The sequence below is a fragment of the Somniosus microcephalus genome, chromosome 2, assembly GCF_052327205.1.
Source record: "Somniosus microcephalus isolate GS21.2 chromosome 2, FLI_Smic_1.0, whole genome shotgun sequence".
In the NCBI taxonomy this organism is placed as follows: domain Eukaryota; kingdom Metazoa; phylum Chordata; class Chondrichthyes; order Squaliformes; family Somniosidae; genus Somniosus; species Somniosus microcephalus.
In genome coordinates this window covers 255,582,624-255,596,378 of record NC_140988.1, presented here as the reverse complement: position 1 = coordinate 255,596,378, position 13,755 = coordinate 255,582,624, and the positions used below count along the sequence as shown (strand labels likewise).

Here is a 13,755-nt window from a genome sequence, read left to right as displayed (position 1 = left end):
TCTCAGCCTCTAAGAGACCAACGTTTACTTTTGCTACACTTTTCCTTTTTACATACTTGTAGAAACTCTTACAATCTGCTTTTATATTTCTTGCTAATTTTCTCTCATTCTATTTTTTCCCTTTTTATCAATTTTTTGGTCAACCTTTGCTGGTTTCTGAAACTCTCCCAATCCTCAGACTTACTATTATTCTTTGCAACATTATAAGCTTCTTCTTTCAATCTAATGCTATCCTTAACTTCTTTAGTTAGCCACGGTTGAATCTCTTTTCCCATCGAATTTTTGTTTCTCAATGGAATGTATTTTTGTTGAGAATTATGAAATATTTCTTTAAATGCTAGCCACTGCTTATCTACCACCATATCTTTTAATCTATTTTTCCAATCTACCTTAGCCAACTCACCCCTCATTCCTATGTAATTGGCTTTATTTAAGTTTAAGACTCTAGTAATGTAATGTAAAATTCTATCATATTATGATCACTCTGCCCCAGAAGATCCTTTACTATGAGATTGCTAATTAACCCTGTCTCATTACACAATACAAGATCTAAAATAGCCTGTTTCCTAGTTGGTTCCATGACGTATTGTTCTAGGAAACTATCCCGAATGCATTCCATGAACTCGTCCTCTAGACTACCTTTGCCAATTTGATTTGTCCAGTCTATATGAAGATTAACTCCCCCAAGATTATTGCATTACCTTTGCTGCAAGCTCCTACTATTTCTTGATTAATATTCTGTCCAATGGTATAGCTACTGTTAGGGGGCCGATATACTATTTCTACCAGTGTTTTCTGCCCCTTGTTATTCCTTAACTCCACCCATACTGATTCTACTTCCTGATCTTCCGAGCCAAGTGTGACCTGCTGAGTGTTTCCAGCATTTTCTGTAGTTATTCCATAGAGCTCGTTTAACCCGTTCTGCAATGGATTCTAACCAATTCATCTCCTTTGAAAAGGTTCTATAAAATTTGACCATTTCTAGCCATAAACACCAAAGTTCCAAACTATAAATTAATCAAGGTTTTTTAAACATATGTGCCTTAGCTGGCAGCCTATTGCGTGTATCCATTGCTCTGGAAAAAATATAACTTTAAATCATCTGGGAGAGGGAGGAAAAACTGGCAGGACACTCCTGCATGCCTCCCCCTGGTGACTCAACCAAGGAGTGGCAAGATGGGAGGGTGGAAAACTGTGCAGGAGGGCTGGGACCTTTTCCACATAGCTTAAGAGCAGATCATACTGTTGAGTCAACCAGGGGTCTTGAGACATCTGCGGGGTGAACAGAGTTGTCTTCTGACCAGTGGAGCATATTGTGGGATGAAAAATACAAAAATAAATGAATCAGAGTGATAGGAAAGCAAACTGGACTGGTATCAGCCTGACAGTCAGAAACATGTTCCATAGGGAATGCCAGAGAAAGTAATTAGGGGTTCTATCTTGTACATGTGAAAATAATTGGAGTATGTGTGTACGTGTACATATGAAAATGTATTTCTTTTGTTAAAAATAGTCTTTTGAAGATTCAATGGTTTAGAAATGAAACTGTGCTGATCGGATAGAAATTCGGTTTTATGGGCGCCGTGTGGGCCAATGTCAGGAACCAACGTCCTGCGTCTAATGTATGCCAGAAAGATGTCCGGCTCGACATTGGGTCAGACCATTTTCCAGGTGTCTCCAAGGGCCACCTAAAACAGGCATCAGGATTCTTCGGTGGTGGGTAATTTTTATTTTACAAAAAATGTAAAACATTATTGCTGTGGAGCCAGGAGGAACAGGAGAGCACCCCCGACTTCTCAGTATCCCAATTGTCCCCCCACCTTCCCCGGGACTTGCTTTCAGGCCATTCGCCGGTGAGGCAAGTGGGCCGATATTCATTTTCTTAAAATGGACGAGCTGCCTGTGGAGGCGCAACAGGCACCAGCAGCTCGTCCAAATAATATTGATAAGGCTCAAGGCCCAATTACCATCTAGCCTCAGGTCAACGAGTTGGGGCGTGCACTCTGTGCATGGTGCCCATTTCAGGCCTGAAAACGGGCCTAGTAGGATTTCAACCCCTAAAGGTGTTACTGTATAAATGTTATGTCATTACTATGGAATAATGGTATAGATTTCTCTGCATCAAACAATTCCCAAACTGCAGTGATGAGGGCTTGCTGGACTTGACATTACATTTTAGTGGCACCCTTAGAAGCGTTGCCTTTTACGTAAAAACATAAGAAATAGAAGCAGGAGTAGGCCCTTCGAACCTGCTCTGCCATTCAATTAGATCATGGCTGATCTTCTACCTCAACTCCACTTTCCTGCACTATCACCATACCCCTTGATTCCCATAATATTCAAAAATCTATCAATCTCTGTCTTGAATATACTCAATGACTGAGCCTCCACAGCCCTCTGGGGTAGAGAATTCCAAAGATTCACCACCCTCTGAGTGAAGAAATTTCTTCTCATCTCAGTCTTAAATGGCCGACCCCTTATTCTGAGACTGTGACCCCTGGTTCTAGACTCCCCAGCCAGGGGAAACATCCTCCCTGCATCTACCCTGTCAAGCCCTGTAAAAATTTAGTATGTTTCAATGAGATCACCTCTCATTCTTCGAAACCCTAGAGAATATAGGCCTAGTCTACTCAATCTCTCCTCATAGGACAATCCCCCCATCCCAGGAACCAGTCTGGTGAACCTTCCTTGCACTCCCTCTATGGCAAGTATATCCTTCCTTAGGTAAGGAGACCAAAACTGTACACAATACTCCAAGTGTAGTCTCACCAGGGCTCTATATAATTGCAGTAAGATGTCTTTACTCTTATACTCAAACCCTCTTGTAATAAAGGCCAACATACCATTTGCTTTCCTAATTGCTTGTTGTATCTGCCTGTTAACTTTCAGTGATTTGTGTACAAGGACACCCAGGTCCCTCTGAACACCAACATTTCCCAATCTCTCACCATTTAAAAAATACTCTGCTTTTCTATTTTTCCTACCAAAGTGGATAACTTCACATTTCTCCACATTATATTCCATTTGCCATGTTCTTGCCCACTCACTTAGCCTGTCTATATCCCCTTGAAGCCTCTTTGCATCCTCCTCACAACTTACATTCCCACCTAGCTTTGTATCATCAGTAAACTTGGATATATTACATTTGGTCCCCTCATCCAAGTCATTGTTATAGATTGTGAATAGCTGAGGCCCAAGCACTGATCCTTGCGGTACCCAACTAGTTACAGCCTGCCATCCCAAAAATCTTTCTACATATGGAGGTTCCTGACTCCGTGTTCACCTCTTTGCTACAAGTCTGTCTAATCACAGCAGTTCTTACACCCTGAATATCATCACCTGCGAAGCAGAAAGTAACAGACAACAATTCACTTACACATTGGCAGTGGAAAGCCAATGAGTCAGAGTGGAATAATGTAGAGTCAGATAGAAAATCTGGAGTTTAGCTCAATTACTGTGGGTGGCAGGAAGAAGTTTTACAGAACGATTCCCAGGGAGATTAAATACGTAGGGTGATGTCAATAAGAGGACGGAGTGTACATGATCTGTGCCAGGGATGAACTGGAGAGGACGGGTGACATTTTATTCTTCCATGCTTTATGTTCATATTCTGCTTGCTGTCTTTTTAGTAGGATTCTTGGCTTAAGAGGGACACTTGTCTGCTTAAATCACAAGTTTTTACACCACAGCACTCCATACCACCTGCAATGCCTGTGATCTCCCACAATCAGTCAGGAGCAATAATTTATGCTGATATTTACAAGCAAGTCATTGCTCATTTGAGTCCGGGAGCCGATGCACTCTGTGCCATTTGAACTATTTGAGCTGAGCTGAGTCATAGACTAGGTTTAGAAAGCGTTGGACCGGGTGGCCCTGGAAAAGGAGCACGCGGTGTCTGCCGGAACCGCAGGGACTGGAGTGCCCATGCACAGTAGATATGGAAAATATTATTATTTAATTTGTTACGTTTCCTTTCTTTTTTATGATTTGGATTGTATTAGTTGTGTCCCTCTAAAAAGGGGGCCACTTTCACTTTTGTTAGATTATTTTGGTCGATGACATTGGGGCAACCCAATGGGCTGGATTTTGTCAATGGGGACGTGATGGAGGCGGGTCTCCCACTTTTTAGGTTGTAGTCCAGCCTCCATCGACTGGTGGCCAACCCACGCTATTTTCCCTTGATTGACCTTGTTAAGCCTGCCCAGTGGGCTCAACAGGCCAATTAAGGGACACCTGGTTACTGGTGACGTCAGTGATTGACATTTCATCTGTCAAGAGCTTTTGGCAGATGAAAAATCAGCGTCTGACAGCTCTGTGAAGCTGTCACACACTGACAATCTGTCTTCTAACTTGAGTCCTTCTACTCAGACACAGTTAGAGATCTCTCCAGACCAGAAAGCAGAATGCTGCAGATTTTGACATTTCAGCGGCCATTCTGCTTTCTGTGCCGGTGAACTGAGGGACTCCCGAGAACTGAAGGGAGGAAGCCTGCAGGAGAAAGTAAAGGTAAGTAAAACTTATTAAAACACTTTACACTTACCTCACACACTTACCTCTGCACACATGCACCCATCACTCACCTGCACAACGGATATCTCGACCCCTCCAACCCCTACAGACCGACGGCCCACCTCACTAACTTGGCGTGGTTTGGAGCCGTCGGGAAGCCCACACTTCAGGGCTAAAAATAGGGATTAGGCAAAAAACTGCCTGTTAACTACCTGTTAACAGGCAGTTAATTGGCACTAATCCCCTTCCCGCCTCGGGGAGGCGGCTTCCAGCACAGGTTGGATACCCGCCTCCTGGGACATTGGATTCTGCAATTTTCCCACCACTCCCACCTCCAAACCCACCTCCTCGGGGCTTGGAAAATCGAGCCCAATGTCTCTATCATTTCAATTAAAGAGTAGAAAGGAAACGGGAAGAGAATTTAACTCATTCCTATGGGAAAGTCAGATATTTAAACATGAACTGACTCTCACCCGATACGTGACTGCAGCATGAGTGGTTCGGTTTGTAAAAATCGCACTTTTTTGGTATGTGGATGTTGGGTGGGAGAGGGATTAGGTTCAACTGTTGAAGTTCACACAAGAAAAATGAATGACTGGCAGCTGTGTAGCCCAGGGTAGGAGTTAACATTTTCAGGAGGTTGGGAGGGGAGAAAACATCATATTAATTGGAATTATATCATGTGGAAGTTGCACAACGATAGATTTGACTAATTTAAGTAAATGTATTGTGCAGGTGGTTGCCCTTTAATTAATTGGCATTTCAAGAAACACTCATTTGAGCTTATTTCAGTTAGAACTGGCATTTGATAACATTTATCAATGATGGATACTAAACTGCTTTCTGAATATACGTAACATGTGCTAAAATTTGCCAGTTTCCACACTTCTGTAAAACTGGACAAGTAGATATATAGTTTAAATACTACAATGTGTCAAATTTTAGAATGAAAATATTTAACCCTTACCTTTCTTCATAAATATAAGCTGTGGGTAATATTGTGACTGCTGCTTTCAAAATTAAATTTGAGTACACCTGTGTTTGCACATGAAGTAAGGGAGTAGAAACCATTTTATTCTGTGATTTATGAAAAAAATGACAGAAAGGTTTGAGTGTTAAACCTTCCCTACATTTATATACCGAAGCAATCACTAAGGAAATAACAGGTTGGGGGAGGGGTTATTTTCTGTATTGTTTCCCATGTGAAAGCATTCAGATAAAGAAAACTCTCCCCTCCTCCCCATTTCCTCTGGTGAGAAATCATCTTTCCCACAATATGCTAAGACTCTCCACATTGTGGAGAGCAAAATGTCAAGGAGTTAGAGTCAAAAGTATTAACAATATCGGCTGTGGAATCCAATGGACTGGATATAAAGTGCGTAACATAGCAAATTTTGCAAAGATAGTTGCTGCATTGAAAACATTTATTAAAGGATTGATTTTGTTAAATTATTGTATTCTTCAGTGCTGGTTCACAAATGGTAATGATATGGTTTAGACTGGGATAAAAGGAACTATTACAGGTGAAATTGGTTAAGTTAAGAAATTCAGTTTTCATTGCCTCACATCTCATATGATGGAGTGGACCTTTGGCGTAGCGGTAGCATCCCCGCCGCTGGGCCAGAAGGCGTAGGGTTTCGAACCCCGCTCCAGACAGTCCCGGCAAGTGGAGTCGGAGCTCCGGCTCTAAATTCTGGGTTGACATCCAGCGGGATACTTGCGTCCGTGGGTGTGGGTGGCCCCCCCCCCCCTCGTATGGGTTGTGGGAGCCCGTAAAACCCTCCCGCCATAGGACTAACCACCCTAATGGCTGGTACGAAAATGGTTACAGTCACGGAAGGAGCGTTAATCACGGCCAGAAATCCTTCCACCACTTCATACAGTTCCCCAAAGGGAACAGTGTGAAGACACGTACGACAACGATCTCATATGATAAATATTACACATCTTTAAAGATTAAAAACTACCACAAGATTAATCACAGTTGATTAGATCAGACCAACAACAAAACAAATTGCCTCTAGCATAGTTTCTAAAAAAACATCACCTACTACACACTGAGCAGTAGGCCTCCCGTTTTATTAGCTGCAATGGTTTTTGGTTCCTCAGCCCTGGGCTAGCCCACCAGTTGAAGCAATTTTCAGGATGTGATCACTGTCATGCACTAAGAGTTCCATGCATCTTATCATTTTCAAACAATGCCAACTCCTTTACTAAATTTAACAAGTTACACTCATATTAATTTAATCATTCCTCCGATTAAAAACTTCACACACAATAAATCAGTTGGGTGGCGTGATGTGCAGTGGATCATTGCAACAACGCAAGATGCAGTAGAGCGGTGGGATGTGCATTCTTGCCTGTGTCCCTCCACACTAAGGAATTCCCAATTTCATAGAATCATAGAACAGCACAGAAGGAGGCCGTTCGGTCCATCGAGTCTGCACCACAATTTTAACCATGTCAATATTGGAAAGTGAAAACTGAAGACCAGTCACTCCCCAATGTAAATCATAGTTAGAACCACCCTTGAGTTGTTCTTGTGCAATTCTTAATGGTCAGTCCGGAGTGCTATTGGCAGAAGCCAAAATGATAACACACTGTGTGGGAAAAGCCAATTGTAAAAGGGGAGGGGAAGAGGTGTGGGGGGGGCGGTGAAATAATAAGATGAAGCATTACCTTATTTTAAAAAAATACTGTTTTTTTTTTAAAGCAAGCATATATTTACAGCTACTGTACTACTGGCAGGAGGGAGGCACAATGGGGGCAATATCACTTCTTTGACATTTGTAGTTAGGATTCATAAACTAATATCACCTCAAGTTACTAAAAACTGCATTTCTGTAAACTTGGCAAAGATATACAAAGAATTCATTTTAAAATTGGGAATAGGGATTACTTTTAATTCACTCACTTGTGACCAATCTCATGTGCAATTGTGAATGCTGAACCCAGGCCAATATCTTCATTGATGCTGCAGCTTCGCTCAGGCTCGCACATTCCAGCCACTGAGGCCAAGCCTGAATAAACAGAGGGAGACACAAAGGGTCAAGCCAAGGTGTTTCAGTCTTAAATACTCTTGTTATAAAGGCTTAGGTTCTTTTTTTTTAGATATATATAACCTACGTACACAGAAGGAATAATTGGCACAAGGTTAAGTTTATAGTCATTTGCGAATTCACTGGAGGGAATTGCACTTTACAGGCCAGACATTAATTTTTTTTGAGCCACAGCCAGCGCTGGAAAACGTCTAGACTAGGGGTTAGATTTATAAATTTACTTCTGGTAACTTGGGACCACCTGAAACTTGAGCCTGAAGAGGGATCTAAAAACAACATTTCTATTTTTTTTTCTATTCTTACCTAGCAAGAAGTAAAATGTACTTTATTGTCAGGCAATTTTTTTTGGAATAGTAATTTTGCAGCAAATTGTTGAAATAGGTAAGTGTTTTTATAACACGTTTGAATTTCTGTCACGTGAAACTGTTTTATAAATAGAAGAAATAAAATAGCTCTGAGGAATTTATCCTTCATTTTTTTAAAGTAATGAATTATGCATAAGAAAATATTTAAGTATTTGATGAAAAATACAGCATCTGACCATAATATATTTTAAACAATGTATAACCTGCAGTGGAGTATTTAAGCATTATAGAAGCCAATATAATTTAAGCTTATGAGCAAACTGTCATTAGAAAGCATCAGTCAGCAATTTTTGATTATATAATTTCTACCATTGGTAGAAGTGACAGATTATGTGTTGCAATTATATTCAAATCACACGCAATAAATATTGCATAACATTTGTGCTGGAGCAAATTACAGCACAGTCAAGAACCCAGAATGCATCATGGAGTAATTTTACAAATTTGCACTGCTAGTGTGGAATGTAAAATGTACCCTCATAAAATTGTGACATTAAAACTCAAGTGGTTTGTGCACATCATATGAAACCCATGTAAGTGTGTTTTTGTTTATGTGCTGTGTAGGCAAAATAGAAGTAGTCACAGGGCTGTAATACTCAATGTATCAATAAGATTTGTCATTGTTAATCATGGTCATCTTCTGAAGATAACCCGACAGGATGAGAGGGTACAACAGTAGTTACCATGAAAAAAACACATAATTGGAAAGGGCCAGTGATACAAGAATATATTTGCTAGTGCATTACTGGAAGCATTCCTGCCTCTTACAAAAGCACAGGGTGTTCTTTCTATTCCTTCCTCCCCTCCTAAACCCCCCCCCCCCCTCTGTCTCTGCACCTGCTTAATATCTGTTACATCTCCAGCTTTTTCCAGTTCTGATGAAGGGTCCCAGACCTGAAACGTTAACTCTGTTTCTCTCTCCACGGATGCTGCCTGGCCTGCTGAGTATTTCCAGCATTTTCTGTTGTTATTTCAGATTTCCAGCATCCGCGGTATTTTGCTATTACATGAGAGTTTACATTTTGTTTTGAAGAAGCCTACTGCAAGGATAGAAAAAAAAGAGAACAATGCTTCACCTAATTTAAACCTCGAATAATCCTAAAGGGCGACTTAAAATAATCTAAAATAAACTGCTTTATCTTTTCAAGGTTAAAAAAAAACAACTGGCATCAAAGTAAAAGGTTAATGGATCAATAAGAACAACGGGGAAACAATATTGGCTGCAGCAGAAAAAACTTACCCAGGGTTCCGCAAGGCTTGTTTTTATAGGTGCAGATGTCATATCTACAAGGGGGAGAAATTGTGAAGAATTCAGTAGCATATAAAATATTGTTTTGTTTTTTATAGCTATTCCATTAACATAGCACAGTTAACACTCGTAGATGATGATCGGTGAAATTATATGTTGCCAGCTAGTATTGCCGTTTTCAGCACTATAGTGAAAATGATGTGAACAGCACGCTTACAGGATCTGGCTTCAAGCCAATGGGACACCTGCCAGTTTAAAAAAGTTAATCTTGATCTTTGTAATCACAAGCCTCAGTGAAAAGAAAACGGTTTGAGGTGAAGAGATGCAGCATGTCTGGAGATACAGCCATAGTAAATGGTTGGATCTGGGGCTTTTTTGTGTAAAAAATAAATAAAATTTGAACTATAGATCGATGAAGGGCTTCGAAAATGGTCAGATTAATGCATATTTTTAAAAAGTTATATGAATGGCTAAATAAAAGTACATCACATTTATTAAAAAGATAGAATACTTCCCTAATCAGGTCTTCTTCATTCCTTGACTGGAAAACATCTTCCCCAAGCCAATAGGATAAGTCCAGGTTAACAGTACTGTGAACTGCAGAAGTGACACCCCTTTTAACACATTTTGAGTGGCAGCAACATCATGACATTAGGGTGTTGCTTCCATTACTCTCCCTCATGTACCACATAAAAGTTGTGCCTTTCCTGAGCGGTGTCAAGTTCTTTCCCCAGGAGAGGCAAAGCAACGTATATAATCACTATAATAAAATATTTTAAGCAATATATGAAGATACACATAATTTTCAAGCTGAAAAGGTCAGTACAGCAAGGTTTGGTACATGTAGTGGATGCTTTCCATTTGAAGACTGAAGAAGACCCTACTCAATAGGTGTCTATCTTCATTCGTCAAACACATCATCTGGGATATGGACTGACTTGTAACCCCGACAAAAGGAAGATGGATCTTGCAGGCATTTCAGGGAAATCACAGGTACCGTGGCACCCTGGAGGAAGTGGTTACTGGGGTGGGGGATGGGGAAGTAATAATGTTGATAAGAAAAGGCAGGCTGGAGATTATGTTATTAAAAGGGGTAGATAGTCTTTTCTGCAACTGCAAGCAGGAGTTCTGAATAATGTGTTGCCTCCCTGGTGCCAATAAGGGAAATATAGAACAGATGGAAAAGATTCCAAAAAGCGAGGGTAATCACTCAGAAATCATGATTCATGTGACATTCAGTGACATAAGAAAGATTGGGATGGAGATCTTATAAGGGAGTTTGAAGAGTTTGGCATTAGATTATAAAGCAGGACTTCAATGGAAGTAATTTCAGGATTGTTCCCAGTGTCACATACCAGGCCAGTTTGGGAAAGGCAGACTAGACACATCAACACATGGCTTTAAAGGTGACGTAAAAGGGAGCATGTCAGATCTCTAGGATACTGGGACAAGTTGTGGGACAAGGGGAAGCTGTACAAATGAATCGACTTCACCTAAGCTAAACTGTTAGTCGTGTCCTTGCAAAGAGGGGGAAAAGAACAGTAGAATGGATTTAAATTGGAAAAGATAGAAGAAAGTACAATTCAAGGCTTTAACCTAGATATCTTGATAGGAGGGAAAATAACGCAGAAGTGGTCAACTTGGAAATTTAGCAGAATTTGAACTAGAGAGGATCTTAAAAGGAGAGAAGACCAGAAAGTAGGGAAACAGAGAGGGAACCATGTGGTAGTAATTTTAACAGGGAAAGGTGATAAACAGGCAATGATGAAGAAGGAAGGTGATTGCTTCAAATTTCTATACACAAATATCAGCAGCCTAAGAGACAAAAGTAGAGATCTGGACTCTGGAGGTCTATGTTGAGGATGGAAATTATAACATAATGTACTTTATTGATAGGGGGAGGAGGATATATTTACAATGTTATAGATTGTTCTGAAGGCATGCAAAGTAAAAGGCAGATTAGTTATGTGTGTTAAAGATGTCTTGATGGTAATGGAGATGAAAAGCTTCAGTTCAAAAAACAAAATACTGCAGATGCTGGAAATCTGAAACAAAAACAGAAAGTGCTGCAAACAATCAGCAAGTCAGGCAGCATCTCTGCAGAGAACAGACAAGTTAATGTTTCAGATGTGAGCCTTCCAATAGTTCTGATGAAATGTACCTGAAATGTTCAATCATCTGCCTGGCTTGTTGATTCTATTGTTAAGTATGAGTCCTGCCGAGGGACACTGGGATATTTCAGACAGAAGACAAGGATGGAGGGAGGGAGAAGAGTTGGTGATTAGTCAAGTATGTCGATTGATGTATCATGGAGCTTGCTTTCTTGCTTAAATAATTGGAGAGGAATTTCCTCGCATCTGCCCGATTTTGCCTTCCCAAGGAGTTAGTCCTGCTGGTGGTTGCGTAGGATGGTGCTTAATATTGCACCATCTAACAGATCAATTAATATTGCACCGTCTAACAGATCAATTAATATTGCACCGTCTAACAGATCAATTAATATTGCACCATCTAACAGATCAATGAATATTGCACCATCTAACAGATCAATGAATATTGCACCATCTAACAGATCAATTAATATTGCACCATCTAACAGATCAATTAATATTGCACCATCTAACAGATCAATTAATATTGCACCATCTAACAGAGCAATTAATACTGCACCATCTAACAGATCAATTAATATTGCACCATCTAATAGATCAATTAATATTGCACCATCTAACAGAGCAATTAATATTGCACCATCTAACAGATCAATTAATATTGCACCATCTAACAGAGCAATTAATATTGCACCATCTAACAGATCAATTAATATTGCACCATCTAACAGATCAATTAATATTGCACCATCTAACAGATCAATTAATATTGCACCATCTAACAGAGCAATTAATATTGCACCATCTAACAGATCAATTAATATTGCACCATCTAACAGATCAATTAATATTGCACCATCTAACAGATCAATTAATATTGCACCATCTAACAGATCAATTAAGAACAGATCTAGCAAAGAGCAATCAAGTCTTTTTCAGAATATAAATTTATGATTCACTGGCACTTCTCATATAATGGATAATTCTACCAAATTGCACTTTTTGGCAGATGAGGCTCTCCCTGGAGGCACAATTTCATAAAATTACCCCTACAGTGTGTTCTTTTTCATAATTGCTGATGTATCCCTTTATCCTGTCATGCAATACTCCTTTCAGCATCTCCATAAGACTGGTTTGATATAGTGGTGCGTAATGATTAAGGATTGCTGCATGTATGCACCTATCAGGCATTTTGAAAGCCAGCTTTGTTGATATTACCTATGAGATGGCAATGGAACAAGAATAATAACTAAGATTTTCTTCATGCAAATTAATTATAATGGTGCATGCACTTTACCAGCAATCTGGCAAGCCTCAGTTTAAAAAGAATGTGAGTCCCTTAAGAAACAAATAATTGTTTGGTTCTACAGAAATTTTTGGTTCAAGGCCCACTTAGTACTGACAGACTGGAAATACCTCTCCATCTCCAAAGGATGAGGCGGCAAGCAAAAATCAAGCAACTATTCTTGAGAAAGATGGAAGCTGGACAGTATTGTGGGATGGAGCCTCAATATAGTCCTGTACCCATGCTATGTGTGGTAGAATTGGTCACCTACAAGATCTTGAGGTTTTCTATGCCCTCTTATAGCATCATTAAGTCAATAAAGCTATTTTAACAGTAAAAAATTTTAGGTTCCATATATGCAGTGACTCAAACAATGGGAACCTGAAGGGGTAAAAATTGGGTAGCGCCCCGAAAATGTTAGTGCCCTTGTGGCCGATTTTCCCAAGTAGCGCCCCGAGAGGGAGAGGGGGTGCTACTGGAAGTACCCCGCGTCCTTCTTGGGGCGCTGCGAGCAAATATCACGGTACGTCGTGCCGCGCCGCGAAACTGCAGGCCTTCCTCCCCTTATTAAAGGGGAGGAGCCTGCTGCAACGTGTCCCGGAGCCCAGCTGGGCCACCAGGGATGGGGAGTGTCGGCAAACGAGCCCGGCACTCAAGAGGAGTGCCGGGTTCACGGAGAGCAGTCGGCACCCCGTGGGGGTGGGGGGGATGCTTCACGGGGGCCAGGGACAGCAATGGGGGCAGGTGCTGGCAGGCAGCCAGCAACAAAAATGGATGCCCACCACCTCCCCTTTAACTAGCGCCGCCCCAACCGCAGGTAGGCCCCCCTGACCCCGGCAGACATAGCGTCTGGCGGTAAGTCGGGGGGCGCCACCCAATATTACAGCCGGGGCGCGAGCGGGGTGCTGCGCACGGTGATTACATCATCACTGGCAGTACAGTGCTGCACGGCGCTAATGGTTAGCACTGCCGCTAACCTCCCGCTGAATTTCGCAAGAGGCGTTAGCAGCACCGCACCCAGGCACTAGTTGATTTGCACCCCGTTCTAACGGGAGGCGCAAATCAACCGAATTTAGCCCCCTAAATGTTTTAGGAAAAAATATGTCTAAGTGTCACACTGACAATCCTGTTTTGATTAAGTTACCTTAATTCCTTCATGAACCAAGGAGATATTCTC

At 41.1% G+C, this 13,755-nt stretch overlaps 1 protein-coding gene across 2 annotated transcripts in view; it reads right to left on the bottom strand.

Annotated features, from left to right (window-relative positions):
• Positions 1–13,755, bottom strand: part of adamts6 (ADAM metallopeptidase with thrombospondin type 1 motif, 6) — a 388,783-nt gene that overhangs the window by 184,668 nt on the left and 190,360 nt on the right. For both annotated transcript variants that reach the window (XM_085971193.1, XM_085971201.1), the window contains 2 exons: positions 9,174–9,217; positions 7,424–7,529 (listed from right to left, as the gene is read on the bottom strand). In XM_085971193.1, coding sequence (XP_085827319.1) covers positions 7,424–7,529; positions 9,174–9,217 — 150 coding nt within the window. The remainder of the gene's footprint in view (positions 1–7,423; positions 7,530–9,173; positions 9,218–13,755) is intronic.